Source organism: Metarhizium acridum, assembly GCF_019434415.1.
Source record: "Metarhizium acridum strain ARSEF 324 chromosome Unknown scaffold_568, whole genome shotgun sequence".
NCBI classification, from domain to species: domain Eukaryota; kingdom Fungi; phylum Ascomycota; class Sordariomycetes; order Hypocreales; family Clavicipitaceae; genus Metarhizium; species Metarhizium acridum.
Window position 1 is genome coordinate 72173 of NW_027094041.1, and position 24901 is coordinate 97073.

At 53.9% G+C, this 24901-nt stretch overlaps 12 protein-coding genes across 12 annotated transcripts; 2 read left to right on the forward strand and 10 right to left on the reverse strand.

Annotated features, from left to right (window-relative positions):
• Positions 1-513: 513 nt before the first annotated feature.
• Positions 514-1068, reverse strand: J3458_019492 (uncharacterized protein; the record flags this gene model as incomplete). The annotated part of the gene is made up of 1 exon (XM_007814959.2): positions 514-1068. The coding sequence occupies one exon, from the start codon at positions 1066-1068 to the stop codon at positions 514-516; it is 555 nt and encodes a 184-aa protein (XP_007813150.2).
• A 36-nt stretch (positions 1069-1104) lies between these two features.
• On the reverse strand, positions 1105-1740 carry J3458_019493 (uncharacterized protein; the record flags this gene model as incomplete). Its single annotated transcript, XM_066121524.1, has 1 exon — positions 1105-1740. The coding sequence occupies one exon, from the start codon at positions 1738-1740 to the stop codon at positions 1105-1107; it is 636 nt and encodes a 211-aa protein (XP_065973138.1).
• Positions 1741-3281: 1541 nt separating this feature from the next.
• Positions 3282-4736, reverse strand: J3458_019494 (uncharacterized protein). The gene is made up of 3 exons (XM_007814958.2): positions 4077-4736; positions 3781-4008; positions 3282-3727 (listed from the first exon to the last, which is right to left on the reverse strand). The coding sequence occupies exons 1-3, from the start codon at positions 4294-4296 to the stop codon at positions 3507-3509; spliced, it is 669 nt and encodes a 222-aa protein (XP_007813149.2). The 5' UTR covers positions 4297-4736; the 3' UTR covers positions 3282-3506.
• Positions 4737-4759: 23 nt separating this feature from the next.
• On the forward strand, positions 4760-7056 carry J3458_019495 (uncharacterized protein). Its single transcript, XM_066121525.1, has 3 exons — positions 4760-5618; positions 5673-6039; positions 6129-7056. The coding sequence occupies exons 1-3, from the start codon at positions 4794-4796 to the stop codon at positions 6722-6724; spliced, it is 1788 nt and encodes a 595-aa protein (XP_065973139.1). The 5' UTR covers positions 4760-4793; the 3' UTR covers positions 6725-7056.
• A 507-nt stretch (positions 7057-7563) lies between these two features.
• J3458_019496 (uncharacterized protein) lies at positions 7564-8241 on the reverse strand (the record flags this gene model as incomplete). Its single annotated transcript, XM_007814956.2, has 1 exon — positions 7564-8241. The coding sequence occupies exon 1, from the start codon at positions 8143-8145 to the stop codon at positions 7564-7566; it is 582 nt and encodes a 193-aa protein (XP_007813147.2). The 5' UTR covers positions 8146-8241.
• Positions 8242-9165: 924 nt separating this feature from the next.
• Positions 9166-9708, reverse strand: J3458_019497 (uncharacterized protein; the record flags this gene model as incomplete). Its single annotated transcript, XM_007814955.2, has 1 exon — positions 9166-9708. One exon carries the CDS (start codon positions 9706-9708, stop codon positions 9166-9168), a length of 543 nt encoding a protein of 180 aa, XP_007813146.2.
• A 1812-nt stretch (positions 9709-11520) lies between these two features.
• Positions 11521-13361, forward strand: ATR1_2 (multidrug-resistance type transporter aminotriazole resistance; the record flags this gene model as incomplete). The annotated part of the gene is made up of 2 exons (XM_066121526.1): positions 11521-11911; positions 11986-13361. Exons 1-2 carry the CDS (start codon positions 11671-11673, stop codon positions 13359-13361), a joined length of 1617 nt encoding a protein of 538 aa, XP_065973140.1. The 5' UTR covers positions 11521-11670.
• Positions 13362-13700: 339 nt separating this feature from the next.
• On the reverse strand, positions 13701-14685 carry J3458_019499 (uncharacterized protein; the record flags this gene model as incomplete). Its single annotated transcript, XM_007814953.2, has 2 exons — positions 13701-14207; positions 14332-14685. The coding sequence occupies 2 exons, from the start codon at positions 14683-14685 to the stop codon at positions 13701-13703; spliced, it is 861 nt and encodes a 286-aa protein (XP_007813144.2).
• Positions 14686-15692: 1007 nt separating this feature from the next.
• Positions 15693-16855, reverse strand: CDC8_2 (Thymidylate kinase; the record flags this gene model as incomplete). Its single annotated transcript, XM_066121527.1, has 3 exons — positions 15693-16176; positions 16382-16490; positions 16675-16855. The coding sequence occupies 3 exons, from the start codon at positions 16853-16855 to the stop codon at positions 15693-15695; spliced, it is 774 nt and encodes a 257-aa protein (XP_065973141.1).
• A 471-nt stretch (positions 16856-17326) lies between these two features.
• Positions 17327-18568, reverse strand: J3458_019501 (uncharacterized protein; the record flags this gene model as incomplete). Its single annotated transcript, XM_007814951.2, has 2 exons — positions 17327-18405; positions 18484-18568. The coding sequence occupies 2 exons, from the start codon at positions 18566-18568 to the stop codon at positions 17327-17329; spliced, it is 1164 nt and encodes a 387-aa protein (XP_007813142.2).
• A 2721-nt stretch (positions 18569-21289) lies between these two features.
• J3458_019502 (uncharacterized protein) lies at positions 21290-22630 on the reverse strand (the record flags this gene model as incomplete). Its single annotated transcript, XM_066121528.1, has 2 exons — positions 21290-22332; positions 22399-22630. 2 exons carry the CDS (start codon positions 22628-22630, stop codon positions 21290-21292), a joined length of 1275 nt encoding a protein of 424 aa, XP_065973142.1.
• A 129-nt stretch (positions 22631-22759) lies between these two features.
• J3458_019503 (uncharacterized protein) lies at positions 22760-23236 on the reverse strand (the record flags this gene model as incomplete). Its single annotated transcript, XM_066121529.1, has 1 exon — positions 22760-23236. The coding sequence occupies one exon, from the start codon at positions 23234-23236 to the stop codon at positions 22760-22762; it is 477 nt and encodes a 158-aa protein (XP_065973143.1).
• Positions 23237-24901: the final 1665 nt, after the last annotated feature.

Genomic DNA, 24901 nt, shown 5'->3' on the forward strand with positions numbered 1-24901 from the left:
CAATATAGGTAGTACAAGGGAACTATTAAACAGATTAATAGATTCCAGGCCAAGATACCTTTAGAGTGCTGAAAAGAGCGAAACTTGATTACTTCAATTAAGAGAAGTAAGTCTCTATAGTATATGTAAAGCTGTCAGAGTGTTTACCAGGTTTAATCGCCGAGCCACGGAGAAAAAAAGATGCAACAATAGCGGCCCATGGCCGAATATCCCGATATCCAGCTGATATGTGTGCACATCTTGGCGCTCTCTCTCTGTGGCCTCTGACAAAAGCTGCAATTAAGTAGATTCTCCTTACTTTTCTGATTTTTGTGTGCAAAAAAGCTGCCACAGAATATTAATCAAATCACTTGTAGAATCGAGCACGTACGAATCAATCAAATGTTCTCGGTTTAATCCCACCGGTTTTAGTCACGAAAACTTCCCGACTCGCATACGACCCAACATCCCATTCGGAAGCCCCCGCGCGCCAACAAGTATACCATATTTGTTCCTACCGTCTTATACAGACAACTATTCCCTTCTAGTAGTACGCAGTTGGATGAGCCGCAAACGCCGAATCATGGACCTCCATATCAGCGCACTGCCAACCAGGGAGCCCGAAGCGAGTATTGCAAACGCCAGAGGGCTCTGCTCAAAGTAATTAATGACATTCATGCCATACCAGCCCGCTACAAGCGTTGCCGCGGCCAAGCTGAGCATGGCAATTTCCACCTTGGCTTCCAGGAGCATGATTTGATTCCGCCGGACGTCCAGAATCGACTTGACCGTCTCCTCTGTCCTCTGGATATTCTCCGCCAGACTGGCCGCTTCCTGCGCAATGGCATCGTTGGCTTTGAAATACGCCTCGAGCAGGTACTCTACCTCTTGGTGCTCGTGGGCCAAGTGGCGCTGGCCGCGCTGCTTGTCGGTGAGATACATGTCGGCCATGTCCGCGTCGTCATTGAGCACCTCTTGGATGGCATTGCGCACGAGCCGCGCGCGCTTCTCGATGCGGGCGAGTCTTCGAGAAATGTCCAGCAGCTCTCGAAGCGCCGAGTAGACGAGCGCCCCTTCTTTGTCCGCCATTTGCTGGTCGAGGGTTTTCAAGGCCCTCGACACCTCTCACTTCACGAGCAGGTACTCGGCTTCCAGGGTCGACGTCACCGACGCAAGGGCGACCTCTACGACACGCAGCTCAAGCGCCTCGGTTGCCCTTTTGTACGGTGCTTGCGGCCTGTGAAGCTTGGCTTCGAGATCGTGGGTGAAGACGCGGCGGGTGGTGTTGTCCTCGACGCCGTCCACGTTGAACAGCAGAACCTTGTCCGCCTGCACGAGGAGTCGTAAATCGAACAAGTGCATCAGCAAGGTGTCTTCTCGGATCAGGATGTGCGGAAATCCATTAGATGGCAGGTCAATTATGCGCAAGTCCCGAGCGCTCAAGAGGTACTCGTGGGCGATGCCGACCTTGGTCAAGCTCTTGGAAGTGGCTACACCCGTGGGGTTAAACTGCGTGAATTGCATCTCTACATTGCCATTCATCGGCGTCCGAGAGATGTCGATGGCGAGGTCGAAGAGCCCTTTTTGCGCCGTAGCCGGGCTATTGGCGGCCACATTGGGGGAGCTGTAGGTCCGTTGAAGGCGGACTTGGCCATGGCCTCGCGATGCGAGTCGCGCGACGAGCTGACATGGCGGCAGTCGTGATCCATGCACATTTCCTATCCGACGAGCATGGCTAGAGAATGAATGGTGCAGACGCATTACTCTGCGCACCTCGGCTTGGAAGCACGACATGCTCCATGAATACTGGATTCGTCGACGTGGTGAGTTGAAGCCGGACAATCCGCCACGTGGGGCGGAGAAGCGAGTTTGAAGCTTGAAGCCATCAAGATTTCCCCCCGTACTAGGACCAAGTGAGTTGGTTCCCGAGTCCCGTCTCAATTGAGACTAGGCTGTTGGTAATGAGTCGACCGTAACAAGAGATATCGGGCGTCTAGGCCACAACGCTGGTACGGTAATTCTATGACCAAGCTAGAGGTTTCTTGAGCGTGCTCACTGTAATTTAGGCTCAAAGTACAACCCGGAATTTCGATCCCGGGAACCTTTGCCATCTTATACAAGTCTGAGAAGATGAGAACCCAAACCCATGTGCAAACAAGCCCATTTGACATAGCGTGGCGTCCTTCTCTGCTTCTACAGGTTTGGAAAAACAATTCATAACCCACATTACGCTCCATATCATGTACTTCCAAGCCTAGTCCTTTGCTCTTTGGTCCAAACAATTATTAGCCTCATCCAGAAGGACAAAACATTATTCGAAGCCATCTCGCGCTAAACCAAGCTACAGCGAAATGTATACTCCCGTCGACCTCATGGAGAAACCACTTGACACGTCAAACCTGAAAGTTGGTTCCATCTTGAAGAAGTCAGTTTCATGGCCCCCAAACCTTGTTAGTCTTTACACATTCTCAACTCTTATATTAAACCTCTCCTTCTACAATCCCGAAACATTGAATCAAAGCGTGACGAAACCCCCCGCCAATCACCATGAGTTCAGGGCCTTACAAAATGCTCCTCTGCAAGACGTGCAGAACTGTTCTGGGCGATGAAAGAGACGTTGAGAGCAGAGTACGCTTTCCCTTGCCCCCCTGGAAACCACTAAACCGATTTGTACTAATGGAGCCCGCAGGATTCACTGGGCGACATGGCCCGGCCATTCTCATCGCTCAAGTCCAAAATATTGCCACGGGACGTCCCATGCAGGTTTTCATGAGCACGGGTTGGCACGTCATTCGTGGTATCTCTTGCGCAGGGTGCAGAAAGAAGGTTGGTTGGATCTATCTCAAGGTACAAGAGATCAGCCAACTGTACAAACTGGGAAAGTTCGTCCTGGGATTGGCGAGACTTGAAATGATCATGCCTCCGGCCCCGCCAACTCGCGATGCGTTCTGAAACCCGCACATTGTTGGGTTGCGTGGGAGCCAAAAGCGTTGCTCGGGTCTAGGAAGCTCGTATATTACCAGTGTCAGCGCAGACGGAAGCAGTCGTGCCATGGAGAACAGATATCAGTTGGCTAGGTCTGCTTCGCTTGCCAGGTCACAGTTCTGCAGTAGAGAAGGCGATGGAAGTCTTTCAGGAGTGTCCAAATCAAACTACTGGTATTATTTATGGAAATAGCCTCACTGCTTTGGATACATTTAGCATGTTCTCCTGTTATTGAGCAATGAGAACGACTTGCTATTGATTTTGGCACATCTTCCGAGGCCTGGACGGACAAAGTTTCATATTTTGGTAACGCATACTTGCTGGATTCGTGATTCTGCCAGCGCAACTTCTGCCTATCGACCCGACACTCTTCCGTACCCGGTGCCGAGTCTTTACAGTCAGTTGATCTAGGTTAATTGAAAAGCTAGTATGATCTTTAACGAAGGTATGGTCCAAATCCCACGGATAAAGAACCTAAACACATGGAAGAAGCGACAAAAAGCTGCTGCCATCACTCGAGCCCATTTCAAGCATCACTCATTCTACAAAGAGATCAGGGCCGCGATACCGACGGCAACAATACTAAAAGTCCATTTCGGTGTATTTGCCTGCCGTGCGACGTTGGATGAAGTGGCTGAACCGGTCGCACTGGTTGTACTCGAACTGTTCATGCTGGCCGTACCGATGGCAGCGCAATCTTGGGAGGTAACTGTTACCTTTGTGTACGGCAGTGGCTGGTTATATATGAGGTCAAAGTGCGAATCTAGCAGCTCGTTAGCGACACCAACAGTCGGCACCAGTATGGTTCATTCTCACCGGGGTAACTTGGCACGTCCTGGCCGCCGATAGCTTCCGCAACAGCCGGCAGGTGTTGGTGCTCCCAGGCGATGAGCACGTTACCGGGACCAGTGTAGCTCAAAGCTGCTTGACCAGCGCACGACGTATCAGTATAATTGCAAGGATGGTCAATCCTGATGCCGAGCGACTCAGCCAGCGGCAGGGTGGTGTTGTATGGACGCTGGGTGGTGTGGTCTTGGGCAGAATCTTTCCGGCAAAGGAGACAAAGTTAGCATTATTATTAGGATTTCAACAACGGAAAAGGCGAGATATACCTCCTGGATACGGTGTCTGCACCATGATGTGCTGGATGTTGTATTTGCTGTTCCTGCTGAAAAGCTTCACCAAGCACTGCTCGCGCTGCCGGCCCTGTGCGGATATTGTCCCGTCTGCATTCTTTTCTGCGTGGCGAATCAGGTAGTAAACAGGAACCGTTTCACCGGCAGCAGCTGTGACAGCGGCCGTGATGGCGATGAGATTGATCAACTTGATCATGATGGCCTCTTCATCTGGTTTGCAGTGGGTTGGGTTGGATGATTTGTGAGTTCATCCGCCCGTCAATTCGTAATGGTTCTCAGGCAGACAGCCACGCGAAGCCACCGTCAAACCTTGTCTCAGCAGAGGGAAGCAATCGACATGGCGATGACACGGTGTCAACTAGCAAGAAATTCATCACTTGCTGTTCTTTGGCTCGACTGATACATGTTTGGCTTTGGAATCAATGCCTGCCACTGGTGCCTTGCAACTCTTGATGTTTTGGTTATGGTTGGGGTTAGGGTTATTCCTTGAAATATCGCTCCGCTGCCTGCCCCGCGGACCGTGCTCTCCTGCGCTATTCAATTGTCTCACTGCTCGTGTAAAGGGTCTGGTAGGTAATCCTCGGATAGTCCTCTCATGGTACCCAACCTCAGCCTAGTTGGCAAGTACCGAGTGTGCATCTCAACTTGGATCAGGGGGCCAAGGAATCAATAAAGTGTCACGTGGTAGTAGTTATGACTCTGCCCCTCGTTACCCCTCCACGACCCCTCAACCGTATGGATTTTTTTTTTGCATATTGCCTACAGTCACCAATTACGACAAACACCAGCATCATGGAAGAGTCGAGCGCTCCCACGTCAAAGAAGGGCGCGAAGAAGGCCGAGGCCAAGGCGAAGAAGGAGGCTTTGAAAGCCCAGCGTGCTGCAGAACTCGCTGCCGCAGCCGCCGCCGTCAATCTCGAGGACGACCCCGCCAAAGACAACTACGGGAACAGGCAGACCACGGCCTCGGCCTTCAGTCAGGACGCCCAAGAAGTCGAAATACGCTCCATTGACGAAACCTACAATGAAAAGACGGTCATTGTGCGCGCATGGCTTCAAAAGTCTCGCGTACAGAGTGCCAAGATGGGATTTGTTGAGCTCCGCAAAGGGGGCAACTGGGACATCCAGGGCGTCATTATGGCCTCTGACCAGGAGCCCCTTGTCAGTCGACGTATGGTGAAATGGGTAGCCAGCATCAACCCCGAGAGCTTTGTAGCCGTCGAGGCCAAGGTGAAGAAACCTCTCGAACCCGTCAAGAGCTGCCGAGTCTCGGGATTCGAGCTTCACATCACAAAGTGTTTCGTGCTCGCGCCAGCTCCCGCCGTACTTGGAATGACTATAGGAACCGCAAGCCAGCCCATCGTCAACTTTAGCGACGAGAGTGAACAGGCGGGAGATGTTGACGCCGGGAAGGTTGCCGACGCCGCTTCCGAGCATACGGCGCCAGCCGCAAGCATGCTCACGCATCTCGACAACATTGCCATGCACAAGCGCGCTCCCGTTCAGCAGGCCATTGCGGTACGTCTGTTTTGTTGATGGGCTATGAATTGGGTACTCATTAACACGGCACAGGATATCCGCATCGAAGTGAAGAGGCTCTTTCGCTCATACCTCGAATCCCGCGGCTTCAAGGAATTTGAACCGCCCTGCCTCATCGGTGCGGCGTCCGAGGGCGGCGGAAACGTCTTTCGACTCGCATATTTCGGCGAGGAGGCCTTTCTTGCCCAGTCGCCCCAATTCTACAAACAATTCGAGATTGCAGGAGGCAGGGAGCGTGTGTTCAGCATAGGCCCCGTTTTCAGGGCCGAAAACTCCAACACGCCGAGGCACATGACCGAGTTTACAGGGCTTGATCTTGAGATGGAGATCAAGGATTCTTACACCGAAGTTCTTTCCATACTGGAGGGTGTGCTGTTGTCCATCTTTCGCGGAATCCAAGGTCAGCATTCGTCTACATAGTAGTTGCCGAGATTATTTCAGAATTCCTGGCTTGCGTACATGTTCTAACCGGATTTGCCGCCAATACAGAGCGATGTGCAAACGAAATTGAGACAGTCCGATCCGTTTACCATTCGGAACCGCTCCTCCTTCCCGAGCCAGGCAAAGAAGTCCGCTTGACCTTTGCCGAGGCACAAAAGCTTTTGCGAGAGGAAGGACCCCCCGAGTTCGCAAATGTACGCGACGACGAAGATATGAGCACCCCTCAAGAGAAGGCCCTTGGCCAAGTCGTTCGTGCCAAGTACAAGACGGACTTTTTCGTCGTTGACAAGTTCCCTGAGACGGCGCGGCCGTTCTATGCCAAGCTTGACGATGCCGGTACTACGGTAGGAGATGGTGTCCGTGTTACAAATGCCTATGACATGTTCCTCCGTGGGCAGGAGGTGCTCTCGGGCGGTCAACGAATTCATGACCCGGTTGAACTCGAGGCCCGCATCCGCGCCAAGGGTGTGGACCCGAAAAGTGGCGGCATCAAGGAGTACTTGACGACGTTTCAACAGGTCGGTGTGCCGCCGCATGGCGGAGGTGGCATTGGTCTTGATCGCGTGGTTGCGTGGATTCTGGGGCTGCCAAGCGTGCACCTCGCGGCGTATTATCCTCGCACACCCAAGAGACTGCTGCCATGAGGCATTCGAGAAGAGGATGCCTAGGTGCAGCACCTAGAAGTACGGAAGTAGAAGCATGAGGATTACTTGCAGAATGGGGGAAGAAACTCTCTATACAATCTGGCAGTGGTACAGCATAAGCACTCTACACTTTAATAAAAGTAGACATTCTGTTCCAAAATAAATTGGCATTTCGCGTGCAAGGTACGGGGCCGGATGTGAGGGACCGCGGAAGGGAGCTATAACGAGGTCACAAGAGCTCGTGATGCAACTGACAAGTTGTATTGCAAGAGAGCTAAAAGAAGTGATGAAGTTGATCATGTATCAAAAGAAAAGAGCTAGCTAAAGAGTGCCAGCGTAGCAACAGCAATATGGTGCCCCACACGTGATTGTGTGGGCCCTAACACCGCAGCAGCTTATTCGACATGCGGGTGATGAATCTTGTCGGCTTCAAGTCTGGGTGGAAAAGGCCTTGAGGCCGCGTGAGATTGTCGTGCAAGGGCTTCAATGGCGGGATAAATTTGTAGAAGGGGCTTTGCAGCAAACGCCAAACTATGAAGACTGTGTCCACAGTCCGGAGTGGTGGCAGCCGCGGCAAGTTTCCCAGCGATTTCATCTGTGCAACCGTGGCTCAAATTCGGCGTCACGGTCCCATCTTGTTGCGGCCAATAAACAAGAATATTCAATTCTCAACAACTCCCGCATGGCCAAGTGTATCCTCCCACAGCACATGGAGAGCGGAAAAACCGTACCAAGCTACCAAGCCAGCCAGCGAGGTAGTTGCAGTTGGACAAAACCCCCCTCAACCGCCTGGTCTTAGTCGTGGGTTTCTGCCGCGCCGTAATCCGAATGCAAGAAAACTACGGATAGATGCGTCTACTCTCCTCCCGCCATCTCTGTGGCGACCGGCCGCGCCTGCGAATTGTTCCTCCATTCTCTCGAGCGAGCGAGCGAGCGTTGTGCGCCTCGGCGGTCTCCGAAACGCACTTGCAAAAAGCCTCCCTCCCATCATTGTACTGACTTTTATTGAGGACTCCCTGCCGATAAACATAGTCCCATGCGTGTACCATGAAAACTAGAGGGCTTTTATTCGCTTCCACGCGGAATGATTCTACATTCGGGTGGAATGCGAGAATCGTCGTTTTAAAGTCGTTCCGCTTATCGGCGTCAATGTTGCAAATCTTTGCATATACCCTTGGTTCGGGTCGATTCGGGCAGTTCTCAGTTACCCGCAGGGGATATTCTTCGTCGACCTTGCCTGGAGTAAAAGCCGGCCCGTAGACGACGAAAGCCGCCGTCTCCTCGTCGGGGTGTGTGCATGAGCCCTGTGCTCCAAGTCCAAACGCCCACTTGCCCCTGCCGCTCCATACAAGGCAAACGTCGAGCTGCGGTTTGTCTTGGCTCTGGGTCTGTTGAGAAGTCGAGGCTGTGTTGGAGCTCATTTTGAACGATCTGGGGAGCGGTGGATCGTGGGTTTTTCTTTTTTTTTTTTGTGTGTCCTTCAGGTGTACGTGGTAAAGTCGAGTATCAAGTGCGGTTTCGTCTTGTTTTTAAGAAGCACGAGGTGTAAAGGTAAAGTAAGATGTTGTGGAATAACTCAGTCTTTTGATAATTTGAGTATGTTGACAAGATTGGATGGTGGTTGTAAAGAAGGGGGAGAAGGGGAGGGTTCTAAGCCTTTTATACTTTTTTTTGGCCGTGATATTGCTCCTGAACACACTCTGGACGTCCCGTCAGTGCATGGACGAGGCTGTTGCCCTGCATGGTCGTGATACTGCTCCTGAACACACTCTGGACGTCCAGTCAGTGCATAGACGAGGCTGTTGCCCTGCATGGTCGTGATACTGCTCCTGAACACACTCTGGACGTCAGCTCACGCCGACTACGCGAGGTTGACTGAACAAGCGATGAATTCAAACTTGGACCCTTCCCCTTTGAGATACGTGTCCTCCCATCGAGACTCACACCCGCCGTTATCTTCGTCAAGTTTTGAATTTTACCTAATCCATCTAAACGCTCATACTAGCACTACGTAAGGTAGGGACCAGTGAAAATCACATAGTACCTAGCCGCACCCAAGCCGGTGAATTAGAAGATGCCGCGTTATATATTATCAACGCATCGCGATGCGTTAAAAGCCCTGGAGCCTATAAAAGGGTCCAAGTAGTTTTCTCACTGAGCACTACTGGTTACGAGATGGCTGTAAGAAGCGGTTCTTTCTTATTTAGCGTTTTCATAATTACTAGAAAATAGACGATATTGTAGTAGTTGATAGCAGACACATGACAAGGGGAAAAAAAAGGAATACAAGTACAAGGTATTCGATTCATTCGTCACTCCCATATAACCAGTATATCCTCCTGTAAGACGTAAAGAGGGGGAAAACCGTACCAAGCCACCAAGCTAGCCGGTGAAGTAGTTGCCTAGTTGGACAAAGCCCCTTCTGAACCATGTCTGGTGTCTTATATCCCCACTTCGCACCACTGGTCGCAGCAGCGTTTCCATTTTCTAACAAGCTTTCCTTTAGACCACAACTCCCTGCAGTCTTTCCCAACGAATACTCCACCCTCGCTTTGAACGACTTTGTAGATTTGCTCGTCCGTCTCCTGAGGTGCCGCGTCGCATATTTCCAGCTTGCGCTGGGCCTCGGAATGTGTTTCCTCGGATACAACTTTCTCACGACGAAGCCAGTCCCAAGCTTTGATAATGAACGATTTGGCGGTCTCGATGTCGCCAACGTCGAAGTAGAAGAAAATTTGCCGTGTAATGTCCGTCATTGTAGCTTCATTAACGGTGCATAGTGGCAGGGCCATGCGGACGAGCGGTTGTGTCGGGCTGTTCCTGGCGAATCTAAAGTGCCGCGCTACCACGCCGTTTTGGTATGCCGGCCCGTAGGCGTCACACCACTCTGGCGGCTCGTCCACGTGCCCAAATGCCAACGCCCATTCCGTCGAACGGTACCATAAAAGGTGAATGGTGAATGGCGTGTCTGCGTGGGAGCTCATCTTTGAAGCGGCCTGGGATGGCTGTAGCAGTTTTTCTTTTCCGGGTGTACGGGGTGAAGTAGACTTCCAAGCTCAGCGTCGCTTTATTGTTGAGTGGGTGGTGTAGAGGTAAAGTGAGAAGACGTTGTCGAATAACTTGGCTGCGCGGTGGTTGAGGGCGTTGACAGAATTGCCCGGTGACCGCATGGAAAGGGGGAGCGTTCCAAGCCTTGTACGTTTCTTGACCGTGGTGGCCCTGCGTGGTCGTGATACTGCTCCTGAACACACTCCAAACTTCCTTGGCGATGGGCATCAGCGCACACCAGTTCCCCAGCTGTTCACTCAACGCAAGCCACGAGTCCAAGCTTATGCCTCCCCCCTTGTTTTCCGCACCCGCCGTCATCTTCACGGGTGTTGGCTGCTCCTGTTGCTCGTTTATTGAGTGAGGCTGGATAAAAGTTGTCCAAAGTATCTTCATATCGTCGAATCTACGGGCGCCCTCCTTGCAGGATACCCCCACCAGTCATGAGACGGCCGTGACAATTGGTCCTGTGCTCTTGTTCGGCCTTGTCATAATGACTGGTGATGAACGCATGTGATGGTCAGCAGCAGGCGCGTGGCAGTTGAATCGTATTTGAACAGGAGCAAACACACTTGACAACAATGAGCTGCGGCTGGTGGATCGCGTCTGTCGGCGCGGCGTGCCGAGGACATGCAAACTCGTGCTCGACATGTACAAAACAGGTGTCTGAGGCCGATGCGAACAAAGGGCAGTTTGACATGTGTCAAAGGGGCGCTTACGGCAGAACCTGTCCCGTCATATGGCGGCCCGTACCGACGAAGCATGGAACAAAGACAAACACCTAGGGAACAAACACGTCACGGCGGTGCGAATACACGAAGTGCACATGCGATGCAGCATATGCAACGAGTATTTGAGCGGCTTCACGAAACAAGTATAAGCCTAATAGTGGTATGATTGGTGGATGCCAACGTCGAAGATAACGAGGAAAAGTGATACGCATCGCGATGCGTTTGCAGCATCATGTTTGTTCAGTACGTCAGGTTTCGGTACGGCCAGACACACGGTGTGTAATTTATTGGGCTCTACCTGATGCACTGCGTATACGAGCATGGGGGTAGGTTGATAAAAAAAAAAAAAAAAAAAAAAGAGAAATGAAGACCTTGACTGCTTCATCTACCTTGAGTGCAGCAGAAGACGCGTTCATGCTGCTGCTTCACGGGCGCGTCATAATAGGCTGGTACCAAAAGTGGAGCCGATGTCTCATACATCAAGTCAAAGCCACACGTGCGGCTTCACAAACACCTGCAGCATCCCGAGACTCACGAGATTCTGCCGACCCGTAAGGCTGAGGTGATGTGCGGCGGATCAAAAGTCTTGGACTCTGCACATCGTAGCTGACCACCTACTAGTACTCACTCCGTACCGGTATACACTTATTCACAACCAGGCATCAACCATACAAGCCCTTGGTCAACTCCAAGACACCGCAAAACCAGACATTATCCCACCAGACACCACGGGTCAACTCGACAATCCATGGCAGGGCTCCAAGTGCCGTCCAAAAGAGTCCCCTCGTCATCCCTGCCTGGTCCGCGCCCCCCGATTCGTCCGACGGGTCCCGATGCCACGCCGGGCCGCCGCACACACACATATTGATAGCATCCGGGTAGTGGGATGCCGATTTGTCCATTTCGTCAGCGCATCCGCAGGGCACCGGGTAGCTGCGCGGCTCCCCCACCACGTCTTACATTGACACTAGACCCCTTACGCAAAAACTCCAACAGCCGTCAAGACGCAAAAAAGGGGGGGCCAGCGGCGATACGAGGATATCCGCGAATCGGGGTGTTCACGCCCCCCTGGCGCATGATTTCATATCCCCCGTCCTGACGCGTATATGTATATGTGTCACTGCCGTTTTTAATTTTCTAGAAGGCCATCCCCCTCCCCGTCCTGCGTGCATGTGTCACAGCGTCCGTCCTGTTTCACACACACATCCTCCCCCCGCGAGCATCACTCCCATCGCCATGAGCTCGACGCTCAGCGACGACAAGTCCCGGGACGGCGAGAGCCCGGGCCAAGAGGGCATCCGGCTGTCGCAGCGGCTGTCGACGGCCGAGTCCATCTGGGTGTCGGAGTCGCTCTCATTGACGCGCGAGGCCGCGTTTGTGGCCGTTGTGTGCATGGCGCAGTTTTGCACCCGTTGGTCAAATCCCTCCCCCCAAACCACCACACCCAAAAAAAAAAAAAATGGATTGACGGCTAACACCCTGCAGAGGCCGCCTACATGGGCACGCTCGTGCTCCTGCGCACCATTGGCGAGAGCTTCCACGTCGACTCGCCGCCGCGGCTCGCGTGGCTCGTGGGCGGCTACTCGCTCACGGTGGGCACCTTCATCCTCTTCTCCGGGCGGCTCGGCGACATCTTCGGCTACAAGCGCATGCTGCTGACGGGCCTGGCGTGGTTCTCGCTGTGGTCGCTGGTGGCCGGGCTCAGCGTCTACAGCAGCTACACGCTGGCCGTCTTCAGCCGCGTGCTGCAGGGCATCGGCCCGGCCATCTGCCTGCCCAACGCGCTGGCCATCCTGGGCGCCTCCTACGCGCCGGGCCACCGCAAGGCCATGGTGTTTGCCTTTTTCGGCGCCGTCGCCCCGATCGGCGGCGTCGTCGGCGGCCTCTTTGCGTCGCTGCTGACGCTGGCCTGGTGGCCGTGGGCGCTGTGGGCCATGGCCGCCTGGCTGGCGCTCCTGACGCTGGCCGGCCGCTTCGCCATCCCCGACCTGCCGCCCCGGGAGGCGCCGCCGCGCACCTGGAGGGGCTGGGCCGAGGCGCTGGACCTCGCCGGCGCGCTGGTCGGCGTCGTCGCCCTCGTGCTCTTCAACTTTGCCTGGACCCAGGCGCCCGTCAGCGGCTGGGGCACGCCCGTCGTCGTCGTGCCCCTGGTGCTGGGCCTGCTGCTCTTCGCCGCCTTTGCCGTCGTCGAGTTCCGCCTCAGCCCCAGGCCGCTGCTGCCCCTCGACACCGTCAGCGCCGACGTGGCCTTTGTGCTGGGCGCCGTGGCCTGCGGCTGGGCGTCGTTTGGCGTCTGGACCCTGTACCTGGTGCAGCTGCTGCAGGACGTCCGCGGCCTGTCGCCGCTGCTCACCACGGCCTGGTTCCTCCCCGTCGTCTTCTCGGGCGCCTGCGCCGCCGTCGTCACCGGCAAGCTGCTGGGGCCGCTGCAGGTCCGCCCGCCGTACGTCATGGCCATGGCCCTGTCCGCCTTCACCCTCGGCTCCGTCCTGACCGCCACCACCCCCGCCGACCAGGTCTACTGGGGCCAGACGTTTGTGTCCATGATTGTCATGCCCTTTGGCATGGACATGAGCTTCCCGGCCGCCACCCTGATCCTGTCCAACACCGTCCCCAAGCGCCACCAGGGCGTGGGCGCGAGCCTGGTCAACACCGTCGTCAACTACGGCATCGCCCTGGGCGTGGGATTCGCCGGCACCGTCGAGGTCCAGGTGCACGGGGACGGAGCCACGCCCGACGCGCAGCTGAGGGGGTTCAGGGGGGCTCTTTATATGGGCGTTGGCTTGGCGGGCCTGGGCCTGGCCGTCAGCCTTTTGTTCGTGGCGCGGGAGCGAATTTGGAAGAGAGGGGGACGCGCGTGAGCTTTTGTGTACATGATGTGACAGAAATAGGTACCACACGGCGTTTGTCTTCCCACGTATATAGTCAATGTGGACTGGTGTGATGCATCCATCAACCAGATGCTGTCGACGTTTCTTGGCAGCCACATGTCCGCAAGTAATAGACGATCCCCAATCCATTTCTGTATTCGGCCCTGTTGACATGTAAACCAAGTCCGTCGACACAAGTCACCAATCACCGCAACTTGACCAAGTCGATTCAACCAGCATTCTATTCTGCCCGCAAATCACCAAGATATGCCTTGATACCATCTATTCCCAGAGTAACAAAAAGCGCAAACATTTCCGACTCCCAGGCCCTCACCCAAACACCACCGTCTTGGAGCCGTTCAGAAACACCCTCCGGTCGGCATACCACCTCACAGCCGCAGCCAGCACCTGGCTCTCGACATTGGACCCCTCCTCAACCAGCTCCTTGGGGTCCATGCTGTGGTCGACGCGCGCGACGCGCTGCTCGATGATGGGGCCCTCGTCCAGGTCGGCCGTGACAAAGTGCGCCGTGGCGCCGATAATCTTGACCCCGCGCTCGTACGCCTGGTGGTACGGCTTGGCGCCCTTGAAGGACGGCAGGAAGCTGTGGTGGATGTTGATGATGCGGCCCGACATGGCCTCGCAGAGCGTCGGCGAGAGCACCTGCATGTAGCGCGCGAGCACCACGAGCTCGATGCCGTGCCGCCTCACGAGCTCGAGGACCTGCGCCTCCTGCTGCGCCTTGGTGTCCCCTGTCACGGGGAGGTGGTGGAACTCGATGCCGTAGGATGCGGCGAGGGCCTCGTAGTCGGCGTGGTTGGAGACGATGACGGGGACCTGCGAGGTTGGGGAGGGGTGTGTTAGTTGGTGCATCTTGCCCTTTCTTCTGGTCTTTTCTTCTCCTTCTTTTCTGCTTCCTTCTCGTAGAGTTGACAGTTAGCACGGGACGTTGGAAACAAACCTCAATCTTCAGCTGCCCCGTCTTCATGCGGAACAGCAAGTCGTTGAGGCAGTGGCCAATCTTGGACACCATGATGAGGACCTTCATCTTCTGCGCCACGGGCCGGATGTCGTACGTCATTCCGTACGCGGCCGCCAGCTCGCCAAACGGCTGCGCCAGGTGCTCGGCGGTGACGGAGTCGGCCTTGGGCCCAAAGTGCACGCGCATGAAGAAGCGCCTGGACACGGGGTCGCTGAACTGCTGCAGGTCGAGCACATTGTGGCCGTGGGAGGCGAAGACGGCCGTGACGGCGTGGATGATGCCGGGCTTGTCGGGGCACGAGAGCGTGAGGATGTAGTCGTTGTCGTTGGGCATGGCGGGCGGGCGAGCGAGGGGGGTTCTTCAGTTGACGGCAGCAATGTCAATATCGCAAAGGGGAACCATGTGCCGTTGAACAGGAACCGTCGAGATGACTCAACCGTCGTCGAGATTCCTGGTGGAGCTCTGTCTTTTTTGTGTGTGCTGTCCCGCAGCTAGTCCAACATACCGAATGCCGATTGCCGTCCACCTCGGGATCCCGCGAGTCATCAGAAGAGTCAAGGCCAAATGGCTTCGGCCGTTTCTGCCATGTCCTCCCCACTGCGTCCGCCAAGATTAGGATTAATTACGACTCCAGCAAGTCCCAGTGTCGTCTTCTGCGCTCCCGTTTCCCTTTGCTTTTTCAATTTTCGCATATGTCGTGCTTCCCCCGCCATCCTGAATTCCGTTTTATTTTTATCTTAAGCTCGCAGCAGTATGACGTCATGCCGCACGTCGATCGAATCCCCCCATGCGCATGGGCAAGGTGAAATGCGTGTAGCAAATCCAGTAAGATGTCTTCTGCCGCTTGTGACAGGTATCAATGATGAAATATGTATAATATAATATAACATGACAAACTCCGGATCTTAAATAGACGTCTAGAACTTCCCCTCTCTTGTTCACAGTTAGGTACCGACTAACTACCTTAATCACCCACGGCCCGGTGCAGATCCCACACGGAAACCCAAAGGCAGAAACGCGTATCCGTCAGCGCCCAATCTTACACCCTGTGAGAGGGTGAAGAAGAAACCCCACGTGGTTTGAGATTGCCCTGGGCGTCGGCGGATTTACAGGCTTTTGCGTTGAATTACAATTAAAAGGATCAAAGACAATATAAACTCCAACCAAGAGCGTGAAACAGTAAATGCCCGTACTTGTTTACATCACGAGCCATGCCCTACTACTTCAAACACGCTGTGTTTTCCACACAAACTTCAGCCATTCCATTGCTTCCCACACCCCGACCCAAAACCCAAGCCAACCACCATTGCGCCTCATATGCACCAACTTCACCACCCCGACTACTGCACAATCCTCACCGTCCTGCCTACCTCCCCCCTCTCAACCTGCGCAACTCTCCCCTCCACCGTAGCCCAAATCCTGTCCGCCACCTCCTCCACGCTCCCTGCCGCATCAACCACCACCAGGTCCTCCTCCTCCTGCCTCCACTGCGCGCCATCCAGTCCCCCTAGCTCGGCCAGCATCTCCTGTCCCTGGATGTCCTTGCCGCCCATGCTAAGACCCCAGAACAGCTCCCGTACCCTCCTCTGCATCTCCGCCTTCTCGTAGAGCTCGCCGCCCCAGCCGCCGCGCGCCCTGGCCGTCTCCTCGTCGAGATCCAGGAACAGGACCAGGTCCGGACGCGGCAGCCCGCGCTCCGGTGCGCGCGCCCATGACAGCGGCAGCGAAGGGTTGAGCTTGGCGGCAGAGTACACGATGCCCGAGTGGTAGAAGCGGTCCGATATCACGATTGTGCCCGCCGCAACGAGGGATTTGATCTGGTCGCTGGGTCAAAAGTCAGCAGGTGAGGCTCCCGGTGAGTAACGTCCCGCGTATAAATCGGCCACGGACAGCGTCATGTTTTCGTGTGCGCGAGCTTAACAGTGCACACTCTTGCGAAGCAAAGCTTGGACGATTCCGCACTTCAGGTGTCATGATGGCTCGCCACGGCGCGGGGGTTGAGGTTTTTTTCTTCTTCTTTTTCACTCACACTGCCTCCCAGCGATTCGCACTAAATAGTAAATGAATAACGTGGTCCTCCATTTGCACATCGCTCTTCAAATACGCATCAATCATCTGACCGATTGGCGTTGTCCTGTCTATAGACGGTTAGCACGCCCCCTGTCGATATCGTCCTGAGCCAAAAACACCATGACACAGGCACGGCAACTAAACAGCCAAACGAATAGACCCATGGGATCAATATGCCCCCTAGAAAAGAGAGGGAAAGAATGAAAGAAAATGAAAAAGGGGAAAGGGGGGGAGAGAGAGAAAGAGGCCTACCAGGAAACCTCATCACCCTGACCTTCTTCCCCTCCTCAACGAACCGCTGCTCCAAAAGCTTCACCTGCGTCGTCTTGCCGCTGCGGTCCAAGCCCTCCAGCACGATGAAGGCGCCGCGTTTCACATCAGACGGTGTATCCCAGGCCATTGCCGCGGTGGCAAGATCGTTTATAGAGGCCATGCTGAGCAGCCGCTGTTGATGTGCTAGCCGTGGCACATGAGGTTGATGACGGAACTTGGGTGGCGTCGAGAGAGGGAGGAGAGTGGGTTGCAGCCTTGGAGGTGGTGGGGTGAAGGCCGTCAGTCAGTCCTTTGCCCGTGTGCAGTAGTCGCATGCGGTGGGCGCCATGATGTCGATTCACTTGCGCGAATGGATTTCATGCACCTCGGACCATTGTCAAGTACTGATTCGAACCAAAGCAATTCAATTATCGCACTGATTAATAAGACAGGTACCGCACTACCACTACTCCGGGTCACCGCTCAGGTACCGATGATGAAAACGCCAAACACCAATTGCTACCGAACACCCAATCCCATACACAGATCCAAACCCGAGCCCAAAACATACCAAAAAACCAAGCACAAACATGCGCCGCAATAAAGCCCAAACCCCAATCATCGTCTACTCATAAACATGACAATAAACACGTCATGAGCGCTCTGTTTCATCTTGAGCGCTCCCGCTCTCCCACAGATCAAAACTCTCGCCAGTGCCTTCAATGGGCCGCAGAACAGCTGCTTTCGAAGGTGACTCAGACTTGGCCATTAGCTCGTCAATATCCTTGCTGGGGAAACTGGTTTTCACTAGTTCTGGGGCAAAGGCAAAGTCTTGCGCGGCGTGTGCCTTGTCTGCACTCTGTTCCTGCTCTTCATCATCTGCAGGCACAATAATAACAGACGACTCATCACACCCGTCGGCATAAAAGTCGGCCGTGTTTATCTCGCCAAGTGCGATCCGCTCCTTCTCGACCATCATGTCATCAGCACCAGGGGCGCGAGCACGTCGTGCAGATGTTTGCGACACATCATCAGCAGGAGGGATGTTCTCCTTGTCACGGCCCTCGGCATTTTCTCGCCTTGCCTTCTGCTCACTCTCCTCATCTGATGAAATGTCCAAGACGCATGTGCCATGTTGAAGAAGGTTGGTCATCTCCTGCTCCGGAGTATCCTCGTGGATATCAAAGAACCAGCTAGCCTTCATGTCAGGCTCGCCGAGAGACGGTGCACTGCCTTGTGAGAGGGCATTGGAGCGAGGACGAGAGCCATAGCTGGAAATTGTGCCCTTGAGAGCGGCGTCGAGTGAAAAGGGAGCAGCAGAGTCGAGGGGGAATGAGGGGGGGTCAACGCGGGTGTAGGGGCCGGCAGTGCGTCGTCGGTTGGAAAGGATGCCCGATCTCTTTCCACGAGTTGGCGAACGGCCAGCAGGGGCAGAAATAGGCGACGACTTGGTGACATTGGTGTTGAGCTTGGCAATGGGAGACTTGGGCTTAAGGGTTCGCCGAGGTGCCGTAGAAGGCTGTACAGGGCTGGCCAAGGCTCGAACATGGGCACTGGGTGTAGTGGCGGCTCTGGTGAGAACGTATGAAATGGGCTTCTTCAAGATATCCTTGGTTGGGGTACCCGAGGCGCCTTTGATGCGCTTAGCAAAGACGAGAGGGTCGACATTTTCGAAATCGTCGGTATCCAGGAGCTCAGCTTTGCGTTTGGTATTGGAAGGGCGTGCAATTGCTGCAAAAGATTAGCACCATTGTTTGGTATAGGCTTTCGAGGATCCTCCCGTGGCTTCTTCCCCATGACGAGACGTACCATTCTGTCTGTTCTTCAAGCTCGTCAAGCCCTGTAAACGAGCTCCGTCGAGGGGAGCAAAAGGCTGACGGGAAATAGTGGCCATGGCGACGACTGTCCAGCTCACAACGGCAGTTGAATTGATGGGGTTGATGGGAGCAAGATGATTGAGAGTGGTCACGAAAGGGAAGCACAATGGCTGCGTCGTCGAGAGTAGGCAAGGTCAAGTAAGTGTAGTGCGTTTGCTTCCTGGGGCCCAATCGAATGGATATACAGCTCCTATTGCAATTCCGGCTCTATTCCTGCTTGTAATCGGTGTTGTTGGTTGTTTATTGCTCGCATCCAAGAAAAGAAAATCGAGTGGTGTGGTGTGGGAAAGAGGGAGGGAAGTGGGATAAAGTGGAAAACGCGGGACGCGGCAGTATTAAGAGGGCCAGGACAGGGCTCCTGGGTTCGCTATGATCTGCAGACACAAAGACGACCGTCAAGGTGAAAGGGTAAAACAAGGCGGTGCCAGGAGTGCGATGTCGCGGCGTTGCAGCGCTAGGGTCAGATTTAAGGTCGACCAAAAGGGCCAGGGGGAGGGAGGATTGGATTGGATCAGGAATTGGGCTGAGCTGCACTTGATCTTGGCAGCGTTGGCCCAGGGTTGGCCTGAGAAATGGAGGGAGGTTCAAGGTGCTGCCGATTGATTCCAAGCGGTGGACGATGAGAAGACGGTGGTTTGATCAAGCGCGGAGCAGCAATGCCAACCAAGGACAGGAGACGGATGGACGACGCTGACACGGCTACTGCACGATTTGAAGCAAAAGAGGTGAGGAGAAGAGCGAAGAGCCCGCATGACCGGCGGCCGTGAGACCATTGAGACCATTGAGGCCTGCAACTCGGCAATCTGCAGCTCATTGGGTCGGGTCTGGTGGCTTTGAGACGCGTTCCAAGGACGTGCTTTTGGCCGGTGAGGGGAGAAGATGGAAGCCAGCTCCGTCACATTGACCATCATGTCACTTTGTATTGACCTCGATCTACACGTAACTCGACTTGCACAAAAGTCGAGCGGCATCATCAGACGATCACAACGTACATCTGTCCATCTGTCCATCTGTCCATCTGTCCATCGACCTATGTAATTCAAGCTCCTTCTACGCTGTATCTCTCGTGTCACCACGCGCGCCTGCCTGCTCGACAGACCCACCCTCAGCCGACCGCAATCTCAACCATCTTGACCATCTCGACCCCCCTGCATCGACGTGTTGAACCATCTCTCTCATTCCACCATATCATTGGTCCGCTTCGTCCGTCCGCCAACAGGGATCACCTCGGCTAAGCCCACAATACTCCATCCTTTGTGCCTCACCAAGGTTCATGCCCGCAAATCTCGCGATTTATAAAAGCCCTTTTATGCCCATCGTGTCTCCCTCGCGCGTCCAACGTGCCGCGTCCTTGCCCTTCATTGCCCACAAGGACTCGAGTTCTACAGTAACTAATATCTGCTGCTTCTACTGCTCCGCACTCCGTACTCAGTACTATGTAGTTCATTAACCCCTACCCGCTGTCCGAAAGGCAAGCCGTAGCCTCGACACCATTGGTTTGCCATTCCACTCGATGCCTACTACTTAAGTATTCTTCTCGCCCGTGCCTCGTAACACTGGTCTGTCCATGTGGTCTGGCCGAGCCCATCATGATGGCCTCTCGACAGACGAGCATTACCCCGTTGCCGCCGTCGCAGCAGATGCCTTGATTGCAGCACTCATCCCCAAGCCAAAGTCAAACTCCCTCTTCTCAACATCATCCATCCATCCACGCATGGCCGCCTCCGCGCGGCCCTGGCCTCAAACCCATCGTGACGCCCACCAACAGACTGGCCATGCGCGACGTCGCAGTCAAACCAACAATACGCACCTACACCACCCACCAGGGCGCGATAACAGGTCCTGAGAAAGTCCGCAGCCCGCAAAGTAGAAATAAAGACTACAAAGTCGCCACCTCCACCGTGCCGGCTACCTCGTCACGGGTCCGCGACCAAGCACAGTAGCCCGTCACAGACCAAAGTACTCCTGGTGCCTTGGCTTGCAATCCCGTCACAATACATGTTATAGCACGCGCCCATTTCCCCTCGCGTAGTTGACCCGTCCAGTCTCAACTAGCCCCGGGTCCCAAACATTGAATACACCCTTGAGCTCGCCGACGTCAACTCGCCAGCTGGCTTTATAATACTCATCAGACATCATACACTAGCCGCCAGACGGTACATCTGATAACTAACATGCAAACACAACCCATGCCAATCATCAGCCGCCTTCGCAGCCGCTCCAGGAGTATCATGCTGCCTGGCCCATGCATGTGAACTCTTGGCCTAGGCACCACCCCCAAGCTCCTCCCAAGTTCTTCAACCACGTCGCACATTGCCCGAGGCTTGTCATGTCCATTGGCTCGCTCGTCGTCGATGCTGCCTACGCCAATGCTCTGTGGAGTAAATAACATTCCCTTACTTCATGTGAGAAGTCAGCTTTCCATGGCAACAACTGTTGCTCAGCGGGGCGCTTAGAACAGGTTGAAATCCACCAAGTCCGCTTCATCCACACAATATCGTCAAGTCAAACATGTTAAAACGTTCTCCTTAGAACTTCCACCCAATTTTCATCATTTGACCTCGTCACAGCAGACCGATATGCGCACGTCACGTCACATTTGTCAGGAACGTAATGTGGACGTATACTCTGGGACTAACAATTAACACTACTACCATAAAGCTATTCCAAGACTAGAAAATACTTCGTTTCCTTTCAGAACACCATCCGAACCAGCACTTGCCGTTGCCCTTCGTGTTTCAGTCCTTGCTAAGTTCGTGCGAAGCCATTCTCTTGCCAATGACTGATACGGGCTTGTGTGAGTCAAGGCCATGTTTGCCATGCCCTGCATGACCTGTAGCAACAAGATCATCTGTTTCCATACCATGTGCCCAAGATCTGCAGCTTGATCCAACTGTACCGTCATCCTTCAACTGATGAGGGGGTTCTGTCCCACGAGATTTGACCACCTCATGAGCATGAATGTCATGCTTGGTAACGGCGCAACCTCCAGTTTCGACCAACGCGTCTTTATCGAGGACGTGGTGGTGATCAACTTGGCTTGACTGCACCGGTTGATGAGCGTGCAAGTCATGACGAACCACTGTCTTTGATTCGGCTACAGGGTCACAGCACAGTAGGTGAGGGGACGCTCGGCCGGAATTGCTGGTAGAAGTAGTGGGGTCCTGCTGAAGCTGGTGCGAAGAGCTGTGCCCACGATGATGAGTTTTGACATCTGATTTCAGGTCGTGGGCGGAGCGAACACTGCCCGTGACAACCAATTCATGATCCTCGAGCGAGTGCTTGCCCACTATCGTTGCAATTGCAGACTTGAGCGGTTTGAAGTCTTCCTTCTTGGCTCCGTCATTGCCCTTGTCAAGGGGAACTAAGTACCAGTGCTGGTCCAAATAGTGAACCTGTGGGTAGCCAACTGTGTTGGCAGCTGTGAGTCTATCGCTGCACAAGTCATGTGGTTGTGTTTCATGGTGGACCGTCTCGTCTCCTGTCTTTGTTGCTCCTCTCCCAGGCGACAAATTGCTTTGTGCAGACCTGGGGTTATCTGGGCTCAGATACGTCATCGGATCGACTGAGTGATAACCACCGTCTCTCATAACAGAGACTTCGTGATGATGGTGTCCTTTGACTCTCCTGTGCTGCTCTCGGAGCATGATTTCCTGCTCATTCCTAACTAATGTTAGGCATGGACAAAAACAGGCATCGTACCAGTCCGAGAATTCATTGCCATCAATGCCATAGAACGATCGGACCGTAGTTTGGAGTTTGGACAAGAAGCATCCATAGACTGTCATCAGTTAACAAACACTCATATGGCACAACTGACGGGATTGAAGTGAAAGATCAGACGTACGTGGAAGACAAAGAGCAAATTGAGCGCAGTCGGCACTGCAACGAGAACTCTTCGTGATTTTCTCGGCATCTTGTCCAGAGAGGGCAGCCTTGAGACGATGTGAGGTTCGTGAGTAGCTTCCGCAAGGCCAGACGGATGTGGAGAGCCACGACACAGGGTTGATGGCGATTTTGTCCTCATTCTCCAGCCACCGCCATTGACGCCCACAGTCAACAGCAGCCTTCTGACCCATTCTTACAAAAGGGTGGGAGTTCTCGTGTAAAGCAGGAAGAGATTGCGATGCTGCTCAAACCAAGGCTAGCCAAATTGATAGACAAAAGACCTAGAGGAGACCAGCCCTACGCCAGATGAAATTGACGAGTCATAGTCGAAAAAATGCCAGCGTGGATGGTGTTTGCGTTTCAATTGTACGCAGAGGGTGTGACTTTCCGGGAACTGTGTGATGAGATAGATATACGAAGAAATACAACCAAGAAGTGACCTTGGATCCAAGTAGAATGCCGAGAGAGTGCAGCGTGGAAGAATGCCTTTGGTTGAGAGATGAAGATGGAGAGTAGGCTGCTCGTAGACAAACGGGACTTGACATATGCGCAAAAGACGGGAAGAAGCTATGATTTCTGAAGTTAGAGAAGGAACCGCTGACATATAGCTCCATGCCAAGATGGAATCGAAAGTGCAGTCGCAGTCGCTGGCATTGCTGGCAGCCAGGCCGCCCTCTTGTTCTTGAATGACTGGCTTCCTCTTTGAATTGGATATCTTCCTGCAGAACCAGAAGCTGACACTGCGGTAGCAGCTCCTTCCTCGGATGTGTAAGCACAGCACATTCTTGTTGGCTCATTGGCACCAAACTTCTGCCAAGTGAGGGAAACGGCTAATGGGTTCAATGGCACAATCCTGCCATGAGGCTGTTGCCCTCGTCTGCCAGCCCAGATTGGTTCGATCTCTCGGTCATGAGGTAACTTGCACGGAACAACAATATTAACATCGAAGGAGGCCAAGGAGGTGTTGAAGCAGGCAAATGACGACAGTGTGTATGCGGTGCCTGCCGAAAAGTCCCCTTGTGAGACGAGACAATATTGGAAGGCCAAAGGCACTTCGCCCGTGCATGTGGCCCCGAATACAAATGGGACATTACATGACGGCCACAATGTAACATTCAACAGCTCACAAAGTCCGAAGGTTCAAGGCACGTGCAGCGGTTGTTGAATATGCAATCTCAACACAGCACACGCCTATGTTATTTTCATTAGCAGAATTCGGGTCTTGACGGGCCAGTCGAACTTGAGCGATTACAATAGATAGGCTGTCTGCCAAGTTGTTGATCAGTCGCTTTATGTGGTCGTAGATGCAAATATCGGGATCAACATGATATAAAAAGGGCAGGCATAGAAGATGGACGAGCAGACCTCGTCAATCTTCACATGCAGACAAGTATCACCGCTGTCCCGGTAGCTCTTAATGTTGCCACACAAAAAATGGGCGTGGCCACGCCACAGTATTTTGTGTGTTATACCACCTTATATCCTCTGCGACAAATGTGACCGTGACAAGGCGGAAGTAGGATCAATGGCAGGATAGCAAGCCGCCTGTGCTTGGTGGCCTCGCTGTGTACGTTGTACAAAGACTTGGCTCAAGGCCTCGCAAGAATCGTAATTGTAGCGAATACGGCCGGCTGGTACAATTCGGGCGCAAAAAAAGAATGGCGACACGTCCATGCCTTGGTGATCCACCACAAAGCCTCGTCGCCGTCAACACGTGAGCAATATGCTAGCTTCATGTAGGCTGGAAGCTGTCGGTGGTTTACCGGTCTAGTAGCAAGGCACAGAGGCCAAAGCAACGAGCAGAGATGACAGGCCACGCACTGCGGCTTGTTCCGTTTCAGACCCCAATTTGAGTGGACACTGATATCTCAACCATGGGAACTGTGCTGCAACATAGTGAATACAGGGTCAGCAGGGTCTGGCGCGCCGCAACAGTGTGCCAATACTCCGTATACGTACTCCGTAGTGTGATAGTAAATATGGTGAAGGACTGGATCAGGGAAGCCAGGAAGCCGCGTGGAAACGGGTGCCCGCCATATTCAAAGGATCCCTGCTGGGCTGGTGGTGTGGTGTGGCCAAGGCTTTATCAAGCCTGGGCTCTTGACTCAGGTACGCCTTGGTTGGGAACAGGGCAGATGGGAGGCTTTCGGTGTGATTTGGCGGCTATGCTTCAAGTTGGAGCCCTCAATGATGTCAAAAGTGGCGATGCAAGCGATGGCTTTTAGAGTAGCCTACAATGAGTTTGGTCGTTGTGGGCATTCCCGCATGGCCCAGGTCTGCCTGCTGCCATTGGAGATGGTGATCAGTCCCAACTCTGAAGCTCCTTCATCTCAAGTCTGGAGTAGTGTCCCAGAGCCCAGGGCAAGGTTCAAATGTTGTTTTCGTTTGCCACTAAATTGGCGTGTCCGAGGCCGCTAGTACCCGTAAGGGCAAAGGGACCCAGCGGGCTTGGGTCCATGTGC

Excerpts from the sequence above, each read along its gene's own strand:
- J3458_019495 (XM_066121525.1), top strand. The coding sequence starts at position 4,794 with ATGACTCTGCCCCTCGTTACCCCTCCACGACCCCTCAACCGTATGGAT. Across the intron at positions 5,619-5,672 it reads CCGTTCAGCAGGCCATTGCG|GATATCCGCATCGAAGTGAA; the intron begins GTACGTCTGTTT and ends AACACGGCACAG. Across the intron at positions 6,040-6,128 it reads CATCTTTCGCGGAATCCAAG|AGCGATGTGCAAACGAAATT; the intron begins GTCAGCATTCGT and ends CCGCCAATACAG.
- J3458_019494 (XM_007814958.2), bottom strand. The coding sequence starts at position 4,296 with ATGATCAAGTTGATCAATCTCATCGCCATCACGGCCGCTGTCACAGCT. Across the intron at positions 4,009-4,076 it reads GCAGACACCGTATCCAGGAG|ATTCTGCCCAAGACCACACC; the intron begins GTATATCTCGCC and ends TTTGCCGGAAAG. Across the intron at positions 3,728-3,780 it reads GGACGTGCCAAGTTACCCCG|ATTCGCACTTTGACCTCATA; the intron begins GTGAGAATGAAC and ends ACGAGCTGCTAG.